The sequence below is a fragment of the Emydura macquarii genome, unplaced genomic scaffold (assembly GCF_026122565.2).
Source record: "Emydura macquarii macquarii isolate MOO-44397 ecotype Brisbane River unplaced genomic scaffold, CSIRO-AGI_Emac_v2 contig_318, whole genome shotgun sequence".
Lineage (NCBI taxonomy): Eukaryota > Metazoa > Chordata > Testudines > Chelidae > Emydura > Emydura macquarii.
In genome coordinates, this window is record NW_027130455.1 from 11,114,996 (window position 1) to 11,137,737 (window position 22,742).

General features: G+C 39.9%; 1 protein-coding gene across 1 annotated transcript in view; it reads left to right on the forward strand.

Moving 5' to 3' along the window:
* Positions 1-22,742, forward strand: part of GRM5 (glutamate metabotropic receptor 5) — a 325,549-nt gene that overhangs the window by 145,474 nt on the left and 157,333 nt on the right. Inside the window, exon 3 of the mRNA XM_067568535.1 lies at positions 1,952-2,201. Coding sequence (XP_067424636.1) covers positions 1,952-2,201 — 250 coding nt within the window. The remainder of the gene's footprint in view (positions 1-1,951; positions 2,202-22,742) is intronic.

The window sequence follows — 22,742 nt, forward strand, 5'->3', positions numbered from 1 at the left end:
GATTCTATGGCTGGGATGTTCACTGAGAAAACTGCTACATTTGCTGCATTGTAGTTAAATCTGTCCTCAGTTTTACAGCAAACCTTAAGGTAATAGTTTTTATTTGCACTTTCAATCGAGGAGTTGAGTGTTTTACACCCTGAAAAGATCCTTTTCTGTAGGTAATTACAACTGATTGGAAATTTTCTACTGAAATTTTTTTCAATGGAAATGCAGTTTCTGCAAAATCAAAATTTGCACCTAACAAATTTTAATTTTGCTGACACTTTTTGAATTTTCTGTTGGGGAAAATCAAAAGAAAAAATTTTGTTTGTATCAGATTGACATAAATTCAAACATTTTGTTTTTCTCAAACCAAATCAATGTTTCATTTTAGGTCAGTTAGACATTAATTTGTGTAGATCTGAGGTGCTGCAGGACCTCATGGGAATTGTAATTTGAGTACCTAATGCCTCCATTTAGTCTATCTATAGGCTGAGTTCCCTCAATGGACTACACTTTCCATCATATACTGCAGTCTCTGCATCTGGATGAACTGGTGCATTGCCTCATGGGAGCCACATGACTATGGAACACCATGGGAGACGTATTCTGGCTCAGAAGCCAGGCTGATAGATTAGAATGGGTCATGAGACATGCAAGCTACAGCTCCATGAGACACCACAGCAGCTCAGAGGAAAACAGACTGACATTGAACTAAGACAAAATGAAACATTTTAATATTTCCAATTCAATTTTTGAACTTTCTGTTTTGTGATAATTGTCTATATTTTGACTGTTCATCCAGATTTGAATCAGATGGAACTTCTGATTTTGGACTAGTTTTAACAATAATATAGAGAGGGGGAATAGTTTTGTAGTTAAGACAGTAGACTGTCTAGGTTCAGATCCTGGCTCTGCCACAAACTGACTGTGTGACTTTTCGCAAGTCACTTAATTTCTCCTTGTCTCATTTTTCGTTGTGTAAAATTATTTTTATCCCACCATTTTTCTGTCCTGTCTATTTAGATTACATGCTCTTCAAGCTGGAGCCAGTTTCTTATTATGTTTATTTATGATGCCTCTAGGCCTCTAGAGTGTACCATAATACTGATGATATTCATTTGATAGATTTGTAAGTTGACTTGACCATGGTCATAAAGCTGTACACGGACAGAGCTAGAAGTAAAATTTACAAGTCCAAACTTCTGGATCCAGCTCTAACCACTCAAGACAATATCTTTCCATTGTCACTATTTTAGTATATGCCTGCATTATGTTGATATGCTGTAACATTTGCACGTGGATAGAGTTTCTTTTCCTGAGGTGTTAATACAAATGAGTTGAGGATCAATAGTTCCCAGCAGTAGTCTCACTTTCCAGGTCTCACACTGTCTTCTTATTATTTGCATTGTGGCGGTGCCTAGTATCAATAGTCATGGACCAGAACCCCATTTTTTGTGCATTTCTAGAGAAAATGTGGAGAAATGCGCAAAAAAGGACCTTTCCACAGAGGATAACTTTTTCCATGCACACATTATTAGCATGTTTAAAATACTGTTGTGGTTCAGATTCTGTTACGTACAAAGTCACACTTTTGCTAATTATTCTTTTTTAAAATTCAGGATATTGCATTTTAAAGCAGGAAAAAAACCCAAACAATTAGTTCTGAACAATTATTTTTGCCTTCTAAAAACTGCCAAAAACCTCAAAGCAGCTGAGTTAATTCAGTCAATTTATCATGCACTGAAGGGAGTGTTTAGCTCTGTGATTTATAAACATTTTGCTGTAAGCATTGTGTTATCTTTAAAAAAAAACTAAGAACGTTTCTTAATGGTACCTTGTTAGTGTCAAAGATGTGAGCACCATTAAAATATCAATGCATTTAACTCAAATTGTTTATTTCCTAATATGGAAAAGCATCTGGAAATCTATTTATTTACAGTATGTTAATTTTCTTTTTTCCATTTAGGAAACTATGGTGAGAGTGGAATGGAAGCCTTCAAAGATATGTCAGCCAAGGAAGGAGTCTGCATTGCCCATTCCTACAAGATCTATAGCAATGCTGGCGAACAGAGTTTTGACAAGCTGTTGCGAAAGCTAAGGAGCCATCTGCCCAAGGCGAGAGTGGTTGCCTGCTTCTGTGAGGGCATGACTGTGAGAGGGCTGCTAATGGCCATGAGACGGTTGGGGCTGGCTGGAGAGTTTTTACTACTAGGCAGGTGAGTAGCCCTGTACAATTATAGGCGTTCACTGCTATACATAGTACAAAAGATAATATAGCTTGGTCAAGTGCACATGCATGTGTGTGCGCATACACACACACACACACACACACACAGAGTATGTACTGTGCGTGTGTGTTTCCTGAAGTTCAGGACATCATTTTAGCAGAATCTTTGTCATCTATGATATAGGTAGCAGATAGGTTTGTGTAGATACAATACACTGTATGCAGCGTCTCTGTTTGGAAGGTATTGCTGCATAATACAGTTTTTCAGAGAGTAGCTGTAGATAATTATTTCTGATTTATGTTATCACTGTTCTTTGCTATATTATTTTAAAATGCATATAAATATGATGCCATTAATAACTGAAACGATAGCTGATCTGAATGTTGTTGTTTTAAGACACAGCTGGTCTAGTCTTTGTGTGGAAACGCAATAAAAGTCTGTTCAAAATGGAGAGATTATTTATGAATGATTATTTTGCTTTAGTTATAGTGCTGTTCCATTAGCATTGTTCTAAAGAAAATATTCAGCTGTTCTTTCATACAATGGTGCTTAGTCATCATGACTCAAATGCTCACTTCCATCTGCACAGAAAGGGGAGAGAGGAAAACTATCAGCTTCGTGATTGCACGAAGGGAAAAGGTGATTGCTGTCTGTGCAGTGCGCCTCTGTGTATTTGCCCATGTTCCACGTAAACTAATGAACCTCAGGAGGTGATGGGGGGGTTGCCATGCTACATGAAAGGGTCTCAAAACAGTCACTTCACTATGGCATGTCCCCCCTCCAATGAAGGGGGAAAGGTGAATGCTGCCCTAAGAACGAACCCTGTTGGAAGATTCACAAGCATGCTGTGTGGCTGGCAAAAGAAACAGCAGCATTTCTGGAGATGGAAAAGGGTGGGCCTGTGAAGAACATGGTAGGAAAGCACCTCCATGCTGTTGACTTGGAATCTATGGGGCCTGGGCCCGTGTTCAAGACTGTAGAATCTTGGCTTCTATTCACTGCCCAATGTCATGCTTCCTGCCCTTTCTGTCATGCTGCCTATCCCTCTTTGGCAGGAGGACAATGGAGAATAGCCATGGGCTCCTGCCTTCTCCCATTACCCTATCACAAGAACGAAACAATCGTCACACCTTTTTGAATGATAATTGCTTATTTATTTCTGCATCTTAAACCAACATGAGTCCATTACTGTGGCTATCCTCTTCTTAGTGAGTTTGCTCTGTCAGATCTTCCATGTTGTCTTGCCTTATTCCATCCATTTGTGGCCTGATTTACAGAGAATCTGTTGACTTCAGTTGGACTTGTGGGTGCTCATCACCTTTTATTATTCCTTTTACACTCAACACATGGAGGTGTTTCTCTGTTGCAGCCCTCAAATTTTCAAAAACACCCAAGTCCTACTTTCAAAAGTCACTTAGGTGCTTGGTTCATGCAACTCCCAAACTCCCATTGATTTTACTAGGAGTTGCTCATATGCAAAAGTAATAGGATTTTGTGCCTCGTGGGTTCCTCAGTGACTGTGAGACAAAGATCAATGTAGAGCATATACTTGTAGATCTTTAAAAAAAGAGAGAAAAGAAAAAAAGAGAGAGGTTAAATGTAACTGACTTCATCTCCTTTTGGTAAACAATACAGTATGTTTCCTGGTTATATTCAGGGGTTGTTATGTCTAGTTGTAAGAATGCTTTAGAGGTGGCATGGTTTATTTTAGAAGTCTAAATAGTAAACAATTTTGGATTAAAAAAAAGACTATTAGTTCTGTTGGAAATTTATGCATGTTCTTGAACTGATAGTACTACTGAGTTCATTTGTGAATAAAGCTGTGTGAATAAGGGATCTTTAATGCAATGGCAATTTCAAAATTTCAAAAGAAAAATTGTTTCAAGTTGAACCAACAATTTTAGAAATGTTTGGTGAAACAAAAAGTTTTAAAAAAATCATTTTGAGTCTAGTGAAATTTTTTTTTGACAAAATCAAAAATATTTTATTTAAATTTTGACAATTTTTTAATGTTTTTGAATTTAAAACAAATGAAATTAAAGGAAAAATTTTAACAGAGTTGTTTCATACCAAAAAATCATTTTTTTTTTTTAAGAAAATGTCAAAAAGAAACATTTAGATTTTTTCAGAATTTTTACCCTCCCCTCCAAAAATTGGGAAACTGATATGAATTTACAAAGCATTTTGGTGTTGCTGAATCTGCATTTTTCACGGAAAAAAAGTGGGTGTCCTAAAAATTTCTCCCAGCTGAATTTGAGAAACATGTTTCTTCACAATTCAGAAAGAGAGAAATATGGAGGGGGATTATCTAAATTAAAAAACATTTGGATACCAGAGTGATGAGTAGGATGTAAAATCAGCAGTGTCCAGTATCCACTGAAGACAGATGAGCTGGTGGATACTAATTTTAGCTACCCAACCTGGGCCTGCTTTAAACTATACCCAGCTGGCTGTGGTCCCAAAGGGCTGTAAGCCAACTGGAGATTAATGGAGTGCCACATGCTCTCTCTATAACCCGCTGTCCACAGGCAATGATCCCTCCAATCCTCCCTCCTGGAGGCTACACAAAGGTGGTGCAGGAGCCGTGAATACTTGCTTTCTGCCTCTTGGAAACTCCCCTTCACTGGACCCATCCTCATTTTGGAAATCTGTTCCACAGGAGCAATTTAAAGTGACTGATACATGGCTCAGGATTGATTCTATATAATGTATTCCTATTGCTGCAGCTAGTAGAGAATATATATTTGTTCCAGCTTGTTATTGTCTAAAGATGACTTGTTTCAGCATAATGGCATTTGTCTGACTATAAAAGAGTCAATGGCTTGTTTCAGCTGAATATTTGAGTCTTATTGGGAACATGACATATTTATTTGATAAGCTACAGTGAGAAGCAAGCTGCCTGAGAGGCAGTTTAATCCATATACTACACCTCGGTGTACCTTAGGGAGCTGATGAGCAAGCCTGGGGTGTGTTGTGAAGAAGGAGGCCTAAGGCCAAGTATTTCCAACCATCTTACCACTGTGCATTGAGCCTAGAAATACACACCACAGTGTGAGGTGTGACAAACAGGAGAGGTTCCAGAAACTGCAAAAGACATTTTGAAGCATTAGATAATGTTGGGCAGTGGGGGCCTTTTTGTGCATTATTTGTGTGAGGCAAAAATATGGGTTTTAAGAAGAGCTTCAAATGGCTTCACAGCATGGACTGGGAGGGGGACTGAATGTAGAGCCTGGCTGTGCATCCACTCAGGGAAGTGCCACCTTAATCCACTGCACAAGTCCAAGATCACCAGACTTGCATGGGGAAAGAAAGAGCAGCTACTGGTGGGCTGGGAACTGGCTGGAGGTTTGGCCCCCTCCCGCATCTGACAGCTAGTGCAGCCGAGTCAGTGCGGTTGTGGGAGTCACAGACTACACCAAGTCCTAAGCTAGTCCATTCACCACTGCGATATCCTTCCATCATGGGTTTCCTCCTGCTGCCCCCTCAAGTTTTTACACACAGATACCTTGCATAAATCATGAGTATGATTTTGATGCAGACCATAACTGGGGCATAGAGTCATATGCCAACTGAGCTTTGGTTTTCTCTTACAAAGAACAGGTACCAAAAACGTTGTGAAAAAGGTATCCCACAGTGAACACTAAAGTCTTCACAGTCTCTGTAGTAACCGTGATTGCATTACCTGTCTGTGGTAGTATTCTATAGAAATGGAAAATAGAAAATGTTTAAGTGACAATAGTGTATTAAGGCTTTTTTTGTTTATGAATGGAAAGCATTTTAAACACTCAACAAATGTTTACCTCATAGGCCTTGTGGGATTGGTTTCCACCAGAAAAGAAAAGGTGAGTGCACTGAATTTCAAGTGTAAAAAAATTATGTGCTACTTTAACCTTACAATAACTCACTTTAGTAGAGATGTGCACACAAGATTGTATCCATCTGTGCTTATTGCTTGTGGCCTCCTCAGGTCACCGGACAGGAAATGTTATTACAGATGGCACTGATTAGAGTACAAGAAATACATCCATGAAACAGCATCTCTGTCAGCTGAACATATTGCAAAAAGAAATATGGAATATTGATTGTGTTGGGTTCCATAATTTTATTCCTGCTGAGTGGGCTAAATTACAGTTTGGTTGATTGGGTCAGGGACTGGCAAGACCAGCACTGTGTTCCTCATTTTATGTAAGACTCATTTTTAATAGCGAAAGTTCTGTTTTTATACCAGGCACCTGCTCCTCACCATCAGTCAAGACTCATTTCTAATATTTGAACAAAACGTCTACAATAGCTGCTCACATGGCCACTCGGTGCTGCTAAATCCGGTCACTGCGCTGTTCAAGCGTTATTCTGTAGGGAGGCTGCTCTCACTGGAGATAGGCTAACTCAAGAGGGTGTAACTCAAGAAGTGTAGATAGCTCCAACTAACTCTGCAGTGAAAACATAACCCTAGTTTCTTTTTCCCTTCCCCATATCTGACACTTTCTCACCAGTGCAGCTGAGGACAGGATTGAGCCTTTAGTATTTATTGTTTTTCTGTATTTAAAAAAAAATTCAAATCTAATATTTTGCATCTGGCAGCAGTTCCCCATGCTACTTTACTCTAAATAGTAACTTTCTTTTCTTTCCAAAATATAATTGTGTAATTTTTTTTTACATTTCTTGCTGACCTGCTTGGTTTAAGATATGTACATTGGTTTGAAACAAAACCAAACCAAAAAGCAATCTCCTCCTTGGTAAATCAGAGCTCAGACCCACTCCTGTGATGCACAGTTTCTTCAGGACTCTCCTCTTGGACTAGGTGTGTTCAACTGAAAATTGCAGCATCCCTTTATGAAGTAGAGTATACTTCCTGCTGATGCATCCATCCAGCTCTGAATGGTATGTGGGAGGGGGGAAGGAAGGAGGGTTCAGTCAACTCTCCCACCTCCAGCCCTCTCATTCCCTTTCCTCAGGGGGAGCATGGCCCCTCTGTTCCATTGAGCACTAAGGGGCTGTGATGGGGGATAACACAAAAACAGCCATCTCAAGAAGGACAGAATTTTATTCCCCTCCCTTCCACTTCCCTTCCCGGCTGAGGCAGAGTAAGGACGCTCTAGCTCTTAATTTGCTGAATTTGCTAGATTTTGTGACACTCAAGAGGAAGGCTGAGTTGTGCCTCAGGAAAGAGCAGCACCCCTGAGCAAGAAATGGCTGAGCGTGCGACTCAGCTATGCAAGAAGAGGCTAACTAAGCAGAAGCCCCTCAGCCCCGGAAGTGGAAAGTGGGACTGATCACAAGGATCTCAGCTGTGCCTATGCAGGACTAGGTGTGTGTAAGTGGCTCACCTAAACATGGATAAGTTTGGCCAAATACATATTAGTGTTACAAAGTGCGCTCTAGTTGATCAGGGCACTGGTCTAGCATGCAGGAGGTTAGGGTTACATTTCCAGCTCAGCAACTGATCTGTGGGTGATCATAGGCAAGTCACTTAATGTACCCTGTGCCTTAGTTCCCTCAGTGTAAAATGGGGATAATATCTCTCCACCTCACAGGGGTATGGTGAGGATAAATTCATTAATGAGAATACGGCACTCAGATGCTACAGCAACGGAGGGCCATATAAATACCTAGACAGCATGTGGGTGGCTGGCATGAGGAGAAGGAGGGAGCTGTGTGTGAAGAACTTAGTGGACAAGTGCCTGGGATCAGCCTGAAGAGGGAGCTCAGGAAGGCAAATGAAAGACCTAGTGGCAGGAAACGCAGCTCTGTGTGAGGAATGGCTGGTTAAGCATTAGATGTGGGAACAGACAAGAGAAGCTTAGTCTCACTGCTGAAGATCAAAGGAAGTTTGCTGATCTGAGGGAAATGACTTTGTCTCAGTAATTTAAAAAGAGACCTTTACTGAGACTCACAAAATGTCTGCTTCACAAAGAAAGGCCTCCTGGCAAAGGGTTTAACCATTTCCTTCATGAAAGAGTTATCAGCAGTGTAGTTCAGTGTCTCAGCTCACAGGCCTGTTCCAGTGTTTGTTCAAGTTCAGTCGGCTTAGGGGCTCATTTAAAATCAATGAGGGAGTGATGTTTTGTGGTACTAGAAATATTTGCAGTAAATTCCTTTTCACTCTTACTTCCAATTTGGGAAAAAAGAAATCTCACTACTATTTCTAGCAGCAGAAATGTGGAAGAAAAATTCCACACAAACATACTGCCTTCCTAAAAAAACCAGGAGCTAAAAATGGCTTTACAATGTGTTAGTGTAACCCACTGGTGAGTGTGTGCTACAGGTGTCCCCTGTGCTGAATCAACAGAGGACAGGAGTCTGTTACAGCGTCAGCCAAGGCTTATTGGCTTTTTAGCTCAAGCTGTAGCAGTTCATTCTTTTTAGCTTCCGAGTTCCCTGGTTCCACAAGGGCTTCTGTGTGGCATTTAACTGTATAAATCACTTCTCTGTGCCTATATTTTTCCCTCCCACAGTTTGTCTTTCTTGCTGTTCATGGCAGAGACTCTTTTTACATGTATATACAGCACCAAGCACAATGGGGACAGAGTTTCATCTGACACCTCTATATGCTACTATACTACAAAAGGTAAATAATATAATAATGATAATTAATAATGAAAAGGTATTCTTAACTGTTCAATGAGCATTCTTGTGGCTCTTCACTTTATGAATCTGTTTGCAATAACTATCGTAAAGCAGTGGTCTATGCTGCTACTGTAAGATCGTAGAATCATAGAATCGTAGGACTGGGAGAGACTTCGAGAGGTCTTATAGTCTAGTCCCCTGCACTCAAGGCAGAACTATTATCTAGACCATCCCTGACAGGTATTTGTCTAACCTGCTCTTAAAAATCTCAATGACAGAGATTTCAGAACCTCTCTAGGCAATTTATTCCAGTTCTTAATTACCCTGACTGTTATGAATTTTTTCCTAATGTCAAACCTAAGCTGCCTTTGGTGCAATTTAAGCCCTTATCCTCTCCTCAATTTTTAAGGAGAACAATTTTTCTCCCTCCTCCTTGAAATAACCTTTTATGTACTGTACTTGAAAACTGTTATCATGTCCCCCCTCATTATTCTCTTCTCCACACTAAACAAATCCAGTTTTTTAAATCTTCTCTCATGGGTCATGTTTTCTAGACCTTTAATCATTTTTGTTGCTCTTCTCTGGACTTTCTTCAATTTGTCCACATCTCTCCTGAAATGTGGCACCCAGGACTGGACACAATACTCCATTTGAGGCCTAATCAGCACAGAGTAGAGCAGAAGAATTATGTCTCATGTCTTGCTTACAACACTCCTTTAACAGTGACAATGTTACTTCATTTCTCATGCCACTCAAATATTGCATAATAAAAGGCCCCAGCATGGCTAACTCCTGAATACAACACTGTGTAAATGGATTACTTATTGAAGGGTCTAGTTCCCTCTCCAATACATGCTTATCACTTTCATTAATACATAATATCAGTTTCATATGTATTATAGGAATAGGCCATTTATATTGTAAACTACACCTCCATGATTACCTTATTTTTGATATGCAAATAAACCATAAGCACATAGGATTTACATGAATATTTTAGTCATACAAATGCACAAAGATATTGTAAAACAGACATCAGAAGAAAAAAGGGCAGGGAATCCTTAAAGTTTTTGATAGGGTTCAATGCTCTCAACAGATGAAAGAACAAAATCCTTCAGAAATAAAGTCAAACCTCCATGCGGCGACCCACACAAGCACAGCCAGTAACCTAACAATGTGTCAGCTTCAGCAACAACTCCAAGCTGCCAACACATTTGCATAACTGGCACAGGAGATGGAGTTGCTGGGATACTGTCTTCGTTTGGAGATCAAATTCTGCCCTCCTAAAATATAGGCACACAGCAAATGTGTGCAGACACTCACACATATATGCCTGTATGTAATGTCCTCCTTTGCCAAACAGTCTGTTAAAACAGAGAATGGGAAAAAAGAATAGAGATATGCATATTGCAGGTTGCATTGAGAAGGTGTCAGCCCTCTTGATCCTTTCTTTAAATACTGCATTTCTCCTGTTCTGAGAGAGATCTGAAGTGGGGGAATGGACATTCAGCTAAAGATTTCTGGGTTGAGTGCACACTTAGGTTGAGATGGAATCTGTGCTTAGAACAAGACTGAGGAAACTAAAAGTACGCCTGTGACACCTGAGACTTTAAAAAAATATGACCAAAAAAACAAAACAAAACCCCAACCCAAATGTCTAAAGACAAGAATGCAAGAGAAGAAATTTAGTGCTCCGATACCAGAGTGGGCATTCTACCATTTGTGGCAATGTCGATCTGAATAAAAAAGAAACCTGAATACAAAGAGACAGATTGTAGAAGTGATGACTGTGGGATTGAGGATATTGTACACCAACTAGTTTAAGTCTAAAAAAAATATAAGCTCATGTTGAATACTGTGGAATGATCTCACTTTATGTCAGTCCTTATTTATCTTCCAAGTTTACTGACTGATATGATAGTCATGTCTATAGAATATTTGTTAATAAGGAAAAGTGATTCTCAAAATATTGCTCACTTTTATTTCCCAGTTCATTCTGAAATTGGTTTCCAACCACAATTCGGTTTTGCTTTTACTTTCCATTTAATTTATCCTAAATATTATATTGAAATTTCTTATAGTTTCATATATAGGACTTGAAAATATTTACTCATTCAAAGTACCCATTCTTAACCACAGAGGAGAGAGTTTAGTCTTTCTTCAAACTCCTTTTAACATTACTGGGAGCCATATCTCTCTGCATTGTACTGGAAATATATTCCAGTGTGGTTAATTGGGAAAAGCAATGTTTAAAAAACCCTTGAGAAACATTCCAAATATTTGCAGAGAAGGTAGATTCAATGGTAGCATTATAAGAACATAGTCATTAAGGTAACTCTACTTGTTGCCGTTAGTCTCTCACTTCCATCACTGCAGTATTGAAATGTTGATAAGTGGTGGATATGAATGTCATAGCCTGTCTATTCACTTTAATGAGCTTTGGATCAGGCCTTTAGAAGCTTCAGTACCTGAGAGTTAACATGTGAATATGTCTAATATTTCTGGGAGATTTTAGGGGGAATTATCTGTAGTGACCCTCTTGTTGCTTGATACATTTTTAAGGCTTTGCCATCTTTGTTATAGACTCCACTTTTCATGAGCTAAGACTTTGTTTCCTAAATATTTCCTCTGAGATAAAACGTAACATAAAAATATAGAAATTGATACACTAGGTCAAACTAGTGGTCTGTTGAGTCCAGTTGCCAGGACCAACGGCTTCAGATGAAGGTGCAAGAAGCCTTGTAATAGGCAGTCCAAAAGCAATTTTTAACAAATTTATTTTTAAATTACTAATGTTTTTCCACTAGCTGTTCAAAAATAATCAAAACCCATAATGTTTTTTGATAGTCAAAGCAGCTGCGGACTGTTGAATAACAGAGATGCTTTCCAAGGTATATTTATAATGCAAATAACATTTAAGAATGAACTGAGAACTACAAAATACAGCTATGTAAATAGCATTAAGTAAAATGTTTTAAAATATCATAGTTTATCCCAGTGTTTCTCAACTTTTTCCATAACAGAACCCCTTTTGTACACTGTGACTGCCCCAGAACTCCCTCCCATTTAGCAATATAAGGAGAGCAAGGTGGTCATGACCCCTTGCTAGCTGTTTGACCTATCTGGGAATTGAGACCCCCAGGCTGAGAACACATGGTCTATATTATGCCTATACAAAGTAGAAGTCAATAGCAGTGATCACTGTATATATGTAAAACAGCTGGGGATTGTTGGCCCCTTTTCTGAGGATGCTGGGAAATCCAGATGATTTGAGGTGAAAAACAGAGCAGTTAGAATAGGTACAGAAATACCAGAATTTGCACAGGTTGATGGATAATGGCCCTGATCCAATAAAGCATCAAGCACTTGCTAAATTGTAAGCATATGATTAGTCCCACTGACTTCAATTGTGATTAAATATTATCATTATTCTTATTCATGCCACTGACGCTGAGCTTGGCACAGGAGGGTCGGGAAGGTACGGGGATAAATTACCTGCCTTCTATGGGGTTCTTACACCTTCCTCTGAAACTTCTGGTTCAGGCCACTGGCGAAAACAGGATACTGGATTAGATGGACCTCAAGTCTGAGCCAGTGCAGCAATTCCTATGTTGTTAAAATGTAATAGAATAAACCTATAGTGTAAAGAGAATTATAACCTCACTATAGAATTCCATGGGATAGCTATCAATTTCTGTAGGTCTGTAGAGTCAGTTCTGTAGAGCTGTATTAAATTTCGATAGAACTTATTGGCTCCACTTCTGTTAAATACTGTATGATATTTTCCTATTGGACATTAAACTCCAGAATTTGATATTGTCCATAGTTGTTACCAGTGTTGCTGTAGCTGTGATGGTCCCGGGATATGAAAGAGACAAGGTAGGTGAGGTAATATCTTTCACTGGAGCTATTGTGTAGCTCAAAAGCATGTGCCTTCCACCAACAGAAGTTGATTCAATAAAAGGTATTGCCTCACCTACCTTGTCTCTCTCATTAAATTCCAGAGTCAGCCTTGGCATTTGGGGCAAGCCAGTGAAACAGTTTTTCATTCTATACCATAATCATGAGATTCCCACAGGATCTTTTCAATACTCACAGTGCTGGCCTAAGAATTTGGAGGTATGCTAATAAGACAACGCTTTAAAACAGAATGGCTTCGTTTTGCCTAATGAGATGAAGGGATAAAGAGGAGGAAGATATTTCTTTAGGTTTGCAGAAGGGAAGCCCAGATGTTTGTTTGCAGTTATATGCATACTGGCAACATTTTTTAAAAGGTTCTGGAAAAGACAATCATCCAGTAAGCAGGAAACCTGGGATCTGGTAGGATGGCAGCCACTGGGCTTTGCAAGCATTAACTTCATCATTAGCCTTTCCACATAAAGTAGATGATTTTACACATGGGGAAACAAAAAAAGAAAAGTTACAGCCCAGATTTTCAAAAGTGGCCTCTAATTTGGAGTGCCTCAATTTTTGAGTGACCAACTTGCAGCCTGAATTTCAGAGGTGATGAGCATCCACAGCAAGTATCGGCCCTAGTTCAGGAAAGCAGTCACGCTAATGCACGTGCACTTGAGCTTATGCATGAACAGGGATGCTGTCCTGAATCAGGGCCCTTTAGAATTGTGGGCACTGAACTATTCTGGAAAGGCCAGTCCCAAGTCTTTCACGTTGGGCAGAAAGCAAACCAACCAACCCACCCTGAGGCATCTCAGTCACTGACCACTTTTAAAAATGTTGGCCTAAGTGACTTGACCAAGGTCACAGAGCGAGTGTGTGTCAGAGTTTGCATTAGCATTCACGAGCCTTTTGTTTTCCATTCGCAGCATAATATGGAGACACTTGAAAGGTTAAATCCAGGTGGGTAAACACTATGGGAAATATTTTTTACAAGAAAAGCAATGTTGATGACGTGTGAATCATTTAAAGTATTTTCTATTTTATCATGGTTTGGATTATTTTCTTGCAGGTGGCACTGTTTTTTTTTCTTTCATCAGAACTATAAACCTGCTTCTTGGAACACTGTATCAGCAATAAAAGGACTAAATACAGTCCAGTGCGCTCTGGGGACTGTGATAACAAGCACAGTATTCAATACACTAAATAAGATTGTCCGAGTACAGTATATACTAATACCAGACAGTGAAAGTACCTTTCAGATACACTCTGTGGTACCATAGGTAAAATGCTAAGTTTCTAAATATCCATAATATTTAGGCGACGATTGTAATTTGAAGGGGGACTTTACAAGCAAAAAGGAAGTTAGGAACTCTCCCATTGTCTTTCGATGGAAGCTGGGGACCTTACTGCCCTTTGTGCCTTTGAAAATTTCCCCCTAAAAGGCAGCCATATACTCTATGGTCCTGTGATGGTTCTTGGGGCGCCCAGGACTTGAGTCACCTTGTTACGCTCCAGCAAGAGAAAGACTTGCTTGTGCTTAACTGAGTGTCATCTCCATGGCACCTCCAGGCTGTTAGGCACCCAATCTGCTCTGGGCTATGCCAGCCCTTGTTTTGCCTTGCAGATTAACAATAGGTGTACTCTAGTCTCTGAGCCCCTTTGAAGCATTCCCCTGTAGCGTCTACCACTTTATCCACTGAACACTCACAGTAATACCAGGTCTGCTGTCCCCAAGGGAGCAGTATACACCCCAGCTTAGAGGATTCATGTCACGATCAGATCTTGTATAAGTGAGATATGAGTTTGATTAAGTTGATTATCAAAGGCCAGGTTTCAAGAGACAGTGAGTAAAAATAATGAAACAACAGATTACGTATAAAATAAAAGTATAACACACGTTCTACAGCAGAGGTCCCCAAACTATGGGGCACTCCCCCCCCTTCCCAGGGAGCATGGAGGAACATTTGAGGGGTAGGGAGGGAGCGCCACTCAGCCCCATTCTGCCCTGAGCTCTGCTCCGGCTCTAGCGCCCCAGCTGCGGCTGCAGCCTCGGCTCCCGGCCCCGCCTCCTGGCCACAGCTCCTGGCCCAGCCTCAGCCCCCAGCGCCCAGCCCCCAGCCATAGTCCCCAGTGTCCCCTGGTCCTTGGCCACCCCCGTAGCCTCCAGCTCTGGCCCCTGGTCCCCCCAACACTGGCTGTGGCCCCAGCCTCAAGGCCCCAACTGCAGCCCCGCTCCCAGTCTCAGGGTCCTGATTAGCCCCACTCCCAGCCATAGTCCCCTGCCCCAGCTGTAGCCCTGCTTCCAGCCCCAGCTGGGGGGGAGAGGGAGGGCGAGGGGGTGCAAAGAGAGGTAAGGGGGGCGCACTGTAAAATGTTTGGGGACCACTGTTCTAGAGACTTGACTTAACAGACTAATCTCCAGTCTAAATTATTTTAACTCTAATGTCTTCTGCCATATTTCAACCAAGTTTGGTTGAGATCCTGTTTTTGCGAGTGTAAATACACTGTCCATTTATCTCCAAGGAGCAGAATAAAGGGGTGTCTTCCTTGCCTTCTCCTCACATCTCGAAAGTTGTTCATTGTTTGTAACCCAACTCAGGAGAACCGCTGTAGCTTATTCTCCAGTGTGTTGCCTTCCTGATGACTTCACATCCCCTGCTAACTTTGTATGTCAATGGCTCTCTACTATGTTGAGTTACAATGCTTAATTGACATGTGGACCAACACACACAGGTAAAGAAATATCCATTGTCTGGCAGAAATCAGTTTGTCAGCTCTGCCTTAATACAGGCTTTAGCACATATATCTAACTCCTCACGTAGTATTTGTACATACATTTTACAATCATGTGAATGATCAGCATAACTGTGGCTTTCATTTAAGACCACAAGATACATAGCAGAATCAGGATATTTTTGTAACAGCCATTATCAGTTGGCATTCAAGGTTCTAAAGGTTACAGGCCCCACTCCACACTGCTGAAAAGATCTGTCTGAAAGATCGATAAAATCAAATTGAAGTGCATGAAGAGATCCAGAGAATGCCTGCACTGCATTTTTGTTTCATATTAGGTAGGGGATATCAGGGGTTGCTTTCAGAGATGAGGGTTACCTCAGAAGAGTAAATTTTCTGGAGGCATTTGAATAAGGAGAGGATGCGAGCTTGTTATTTTTGGTGGCTACTTAACTGTTCTTCAATGTTAATTTTGTTTTTTTATTTGCATTACCCCAGAATGGAGCTGGTGGGGAATTTTTTGACAAAATATATTTCATAGGAAAATGCCAATTTGTGAAAGCCAAAACTTTTGTGGAAACATAATGATTTTGACTAAATTTTGTCAGGAAGGTTTAAGAAGGTCCAGGATGGAATTTCTGGCCAAAATGAAAGAGTGCTTGAGATCAAATTTAATCAATAGCCTGATGGTAAATGCACTTACATGAGGTATAGAAGACAGGTTAAATCTCTTCTCTTGAAAGTTTTTATGAAACAGAATTCTCATTTTCCAGCCAGCCCTACCCTAGAGTCTCTGAAAAGGATCAGGGTCCCATTGTGCTATGTGCTCTATACACACACATAATAAGAAACAGTCCCTGTTCCATGGAGTTCACCGTCTATGGCCTTGATCCAGAAAGTTGCCTCATATGGGCAAGTCATAGCAGATGGAAAGTTTAGAAGGTAGGAGAACAGCAATGGAAACACAAGGAAATGGATACGAGTTATGTGCATCATCATGATTATTATTTAGTCATGAGAATGTTATTTATTTTATTTACTTTAGATCCATAGCTGTTGTCTCATGTGTACTGTTTTGTAATCAGGAATTGTAAGCAGGAATCAGAAGTGGAGAGAGGCTTTCCCCACCATTCAGACACTTAAAATGATTTAGAAGTTTTTAAAACACTCAACAAACTCACCATAAAAACATTAGCTGTGCAATGTAGATTTATACTTACAATTCCATTTTAATATTATCTGTGAGTGATTATGAAAGAATCTCAATAAAAGTAATAAAAACTTCTGATTTGTAAACTAGAGATATAATTCATTTCTCTATTACACTGTAAAAATGACAAAGCAAATATAGCAAATGCATTTCCCCCAGTATGAATGAATTGATATTTTCTACTGAAGCTGTTGTGTCTCCAGAGATTAAGGCAGAAGATGACTGATAAACTGGATGAAATACTAAAAAACTTTTAAACCTCATTCTTGTAGAATTCAGCTCACTAAATACTTGAAAAGACATTCATAGAATCGTAAGACTGGAAGGGACCTTGAAAAGTTATCTAGTCCAGTCCCCTGCACTTGGACCAAGCATTATCTAGACAATGCCTGACAGATGTTTGTCTAACCTGCTCTTAAAAATCGCCAATGATAAAGATTCTATCTTCGAGTGATTGCTCATATGCATTCCAATATAGGTGTGTGCGCGCCCCGTGCACAGATTCCCGGAACTTTTTTCCCTAGCAAGCCCCGCAGGGCCAGCTCAGGCGCCCCCTGGAGTGCCGCGCTCATGTCATGGTATAAAGGGCGCTGCTGGCCCCTCGGGTTGTTCATAACTCTGAAATGTTCATAACTCTGAACAAAACCATTAGGTTGTTCTTTCAAAATTTTACAACTGAACATTGACTTGATACAGCTTTGAAACTTTACTATGCAGAAAAAAAATGCTGTCTTTAACCATCTTAATTTAAATGAAACAAGCACAGAAACAGTTTCCTTACCTTGTGAAATCTTTTTTTAAACTTTCCCTTTATTTTTTTAGTAGTTTATGTTTAACACGGCACTGAACTATATTTGCCTTGTTTGTTTGTTTGTTTTGTTCGTGTATTTTTGGTCTCTGCTGCTGCCTTGTTGCATACTTCCAGTTCCAAAGGAGGTGCCTCGTTGACTGGTCACTTTGTAACTCTGGTGTTTGTAACTCTGAGGGTCTATTGAGATTCTACAGTATAACAAAATGTTTACTGTACAAGTTGAATACTCAAAAATTGATCTTCTATCAATAAATAAGCTTTTCTGACTTGACGAGCTTATATTATCATATAACATCAGATCAGCTACAGCATAAAAGATTGTGTTACTGATGAAATATAAAGCTTTGTTATGTAATTCACAAAGAAGCGATATTTTTTTACAAAAAATATATACACTAAAATGTGTTATTTAATCACGCACATGCTAGAACCCTAGAAATTCATACTAATGTCTGGAAAATCCAATGCAGGTTTGTAAATAAGGACATAAACAACCACAGTGTAAAAACATCACAAGCAGCACTTTATTCATGTATTTTTGTCATTGGTAGTTTAATTTTAATGATTTGATATTGCATGGGATACTAATAAAAGTATTTTAGTGCTTTGTAAACCAAAAAAGGTCTTAATTAGACTTCTCTACAGCCTTTGCTATGAAATTGGCCCCATTCAGTTTAAACAGTTGAAAGGATTTGCCTACACTTTCTCTTTTCACTGAAAAATGTGACTGATGTTACTTAACAATAATTATGGAACTTAGGGTCTAATATCTTTACTTTTGTAACTATATCAGTATCAAGAGTCTAATTACCTACTGCTCCTACTCAAGCCCTTTTCATTGGGGGAGCACCCAATGCTAACATACTCAATCTTTGGGGAAAGATAATCAGCATTTTATAGTCTATTCTGTTCTGTTCTATTCTATTCTATTCAGGTTTTCACACCACACTTACCACTCTGGTATTTGAGCGCTTTCCAATAGTGCATTAAGCAATGTGACTACACATCCATCATGTATAGGTTGTTCTCTCATCCTCTCCCCAGAGAGAAATGTGTGCAGTGGAGTCTCTTCTTCTGAAAGTTGGGGTTCTTTTTTTAAATAGAAATGTATCTTTTCCCCATCTTTTTTATATTAGAGGAGGCAAGATCAAAGAAGTGACCCTTGCACTTGGAGTGGAAAGTGGGGATTTTTGTGGTGGTTCTTAGTTTCTGGGGGAGTTCATTCCGCAGTCTTACACCACCCTTGGAGGAAGTTCTGTCTTCCACACAGATGATCTTTACTCTTATTGTAGAGATGTCCATTATGCTCAGAGAGTCAACCATGATATTTGTCCTTAAGCTTTAGACAATCTTTAGATAACCTGGGCACAAGCAATGGAGTTCTTTGAAGATAAGGACTGAGACCTTGAACTTGATTCAATATACTCTGAGAAGCCAATGAGAGAGAATGGAGAATGGCTTTGATATGTTCACACTAGCCTCTATTGCTGAGAAAACATGCTGCAGCATTCTCCACTAGTTGGAGTTTCCAAAGTGCTGAAGGTTTCATCCCAGGTCTATTGCATTGCTGAAATCCATGCTGAAAGGCATGAATAACTGAAACCAGCTCTTCATTTGCCAAGATGGGTGTCCTTGCCAAGTGGAGATTTTAGAAAGTGTTATTCGCAGATGCTGCTATGTGAGACTTAAGTGTGATACTGGCAGACCAGGTACCAGCTCATACCTAGGCCTCTAGGTCTCAAATATACACTGGCAAATACATAGCTGGAATTAGTCTAGCTCATCTGTGTATTAATGTTGTTAAAATAGTATTAGAATTATAAGAATGTGTTTAGACTTTAAGAAATGCTTCTAAGTTGCTGCATGCATTAATCTCACTTATAATATCTGTATTCCATGCTATAAGGTAATATTTAAGTGTTTGCTCTGTCACTGTAATTCACCAAACAGGAGAGATGCATTAACCAGTGTGAAATACTAGTTTCAATAAGAAGGCCCATCATCACTAGATGAACTATTGTGAAACATCAGAGGACAAAAGACTTTTTAATTGTTCTCTCTGCCACTCCTACTCCCACCCCTCCCCATGAAGAGGAGATGTGCATGTGACTTCCTTCCAAGAGCCAAATTTGCAACTTGAAGCAGAAGGGTGGAGGAATAAAAAACTCTAACAAAGAGGAACTGTATCGCTTTGCTGCTTGGACTCTAAGGGGGGGAGGGCAAGGTTGTCTAGGTATAAGCAAGAGATCCCCAGTGCTTAGCCTGGGTTAGCCCTAAAATACTTATAGAGCTTTCTTATTATAGAAGTCTATTATTTTTTGAAACTTAAGACTGTAAGTCATTTATGTATACATGCTTTAACCTTGTAAATAACTCTCATTTCCTTTTCCTAGTTAATAAACTGTTAAACAGTTTAATATAGTAATGGATACAAGCATTGTCTTTGGTTTGAGATCTAAGGTGAAATTGAGCTGGGATAAATTACTGGTTTTTGGGAGTGGGATAAACCTGAATATTGTTATTTTTGGTGTAAGGAACCATCTGTCATAAAGGCAAGCTTGCCTAGGTGATAAGATAGATCGGAGTATCTATCGGGACTGTCTGTGACAGTTAGGCTGTGATAGTGCCTGAGAGGTTTACACTTGATTGGTGAAATCTAAGTATATAATTCACAGCCAATTTGCGGTTTGAGCCCTGGTTCTTAACAGTCTGCCCTGAGGTTGGTACTCATGTTCTTGAGTCACTGCAGGACAACTTGACACTGGTGAAGGCTTGGCAGGATTCACATACCACAGGCCAATTAAGGTGATAGATCATAACCTCAGCGCTGTTAAATTTTAAACTTGATATTGAGAGTTTTAAAGGTTAAAGAATAGACAAAATGAGTGACCCACAGATATATGATGGTGTTGGGAGACAAGACATTGAGCAGTTATGTAAGGAGAAGGGAATATCCCATAAAAATAAAATCCCAGTTCAGGAGCTGAGAGCTTTGATCCTATGTTCTGAATAAAGGGAGCCAGACATAGAATGAGAGGACCCTTTTGTCCCAGACACTGCAGAGGAGACACCGTAGTGGAACTTGCTGCAGCACCTGAGAGCCCAGAAAGAACACGAGAACCAGAGACTGATGTTGGAATTGCAGATCAGGGAGACCAAAGCAGACAAAAAGAGCCCCGCAAAGACAGGTGGAACAAACAGCAGCAGTCAAAGTCAGCAAAGAAATTGAGGAAAGGGCACACAGCAGGCAGATGGAAGCCCAAACATTGCAGATCAGCATACTGGAGCAGCAAAAATAACTTCCCCAACCAGTGTGTATAGCCCCATCCCTCACCTCCCCAACATAAGGGAGTGGGAGAAAGTCTGCACAATTTATAAAGAAACTGAATGTATAGCAGAGTTCCTTTCCACCTTTGAGAGACTATGTGGAATGCACAATATCCCAGTGGATAAGCAGATACCTATCCCTTTAACCAGATTAACTGGGAAAATCAGACATATAGAAGAGAGTGATGCTAAATTATATATAAAATTTAAAGAAAATGTATTGAAAAGATTTAAAATTACCCTGAGACCTATCAGTTGAAGTATAAAAACTTCAGAATGTTTGATAATATCACTTACATTGAATATGTACGTAAAATGTCTAGTTTTATGAGAAAATGGATAATGGAGGTGAGGGCTGAAGGTGATTATGGAACACTGCTTGATCTGATGGCCCAGGAGCAATTGTTATGGATAGTTACAGATGAGGTAAAGGCAGCTATCGATGACCAAAAAAAAAAAAAAATCCACTGTTTTAGAGGCTGCATAAATTCCTGGTAATATGTTGAATCAAGGACCCTGGGGGGATGCGGATTCCAGGAGGAGGGAAATCCCCATGTCACTCAGGTTAAGAGGGGAGAGGGGATTGGATATAAACCTAACCTCAGCTTTGATTAAAAAAAATACCCAAGGTAGCCAGGTTTTAAAGTCCCCTACCAAATAGGAAAGCAGGCAGTCTACTAACACTGTGAGGCTCCTAGCTATATAAAATTATATTGCCCAAAATATAAAGTAACCTCAAGATCCACACCTCCACTTGTCCCACTGAATGGCACTACTGTTGCTCCAAAGATGGCAGTAGAGGAGAAGAAAATCCTAATGAATTGTATTAGGACTGAGTGTTGGGAGGGTAGTGAAAAGTTTATTAAGGATGCTAAGGTAAATGGCATAAATTGTAAGGGCTGGAGGAATACAGCATCCCAAGTAACTTTGGTCAAGGAATGTTTGGTAAAGGAGGAAGAGAGGCTTCCTGGTAAGAGCTTAAATATATTAGCTCTGGCTGAGTTCCCTGTAACTGTACCTTTGGCCAAGGTTTACCTTGAGCACAAGGATTTTAAGGGAGATGTTGTAGGCATTAGCAATCTGCTTCCTGCTGATATTTTAGAAAGTATTTTAGCAGGTTAATGTTATAACCTCCAGCCAGAAAGAGTATGGCTTTAACTCACCTGTTTGGTCTATGGACAGCTGGGAGGGTGCACGGGGAGGGAAATGCTTTTAGTCCTTTGTCTGTTGAAGGTAACCATTTGACCTCAAAGGAGGGATTTGGAGATTCCATTGCTATGCCAGAGTCTGCTCTTAAGTGTAACTCAAAATGAGTTTACTGAGGCCCAGACAAGGAGAGGAAATATGGCTCAGAATAATACCCTGTCTGGGGAAGGAAAGGGTAAGGGTTTTCTAGAGGGAGGTTTGTTGTACAAGGAGAATCTCACAGGGAAGAAAGAAGTCCCCAGATGTGGTTCGCAAACAGGTACTTGTGCCTGATAAGTGCAGGACAGAATTGCTGCAGGTAACTCATGGTTGTCCCTTTGCTGGACACTTGGGAGTGGAGAGAACCTGTGAGGGGTTCCACCATTTCTATTAGCCTCACGTGTTTGAGAGTGTAAAAACATTACTGTCAGAGTTATGCTCTATATCAGAAGCATAAGAGATTAAAAGGAACCTGCAAGGCACCTCCCCAGCTATCGTACCTCCTGTTGGAAACCAGAATTTCATGCTTGTTAATGCTTCTCTCCTGTCCGGTGATTTACAGTGACAGAGCAAAGACTTAAATGTTCCCTTATAATATGGGATACAGACATTATAAGTGAGATTAATGCATGCAGCAGTTTACAAGTATTTCTTAAAGTCTAAACACATTTTTATAATTTGAAAACCTATTTTAACAATACTAACACATAGGTCAGCCAGACTGATTCTAGCTTTGTATTTGTTGGTGTTCATTTGAGACCTAGGGGCCTTGGCATGAGTGGCACCTGGTCTGCCAGCA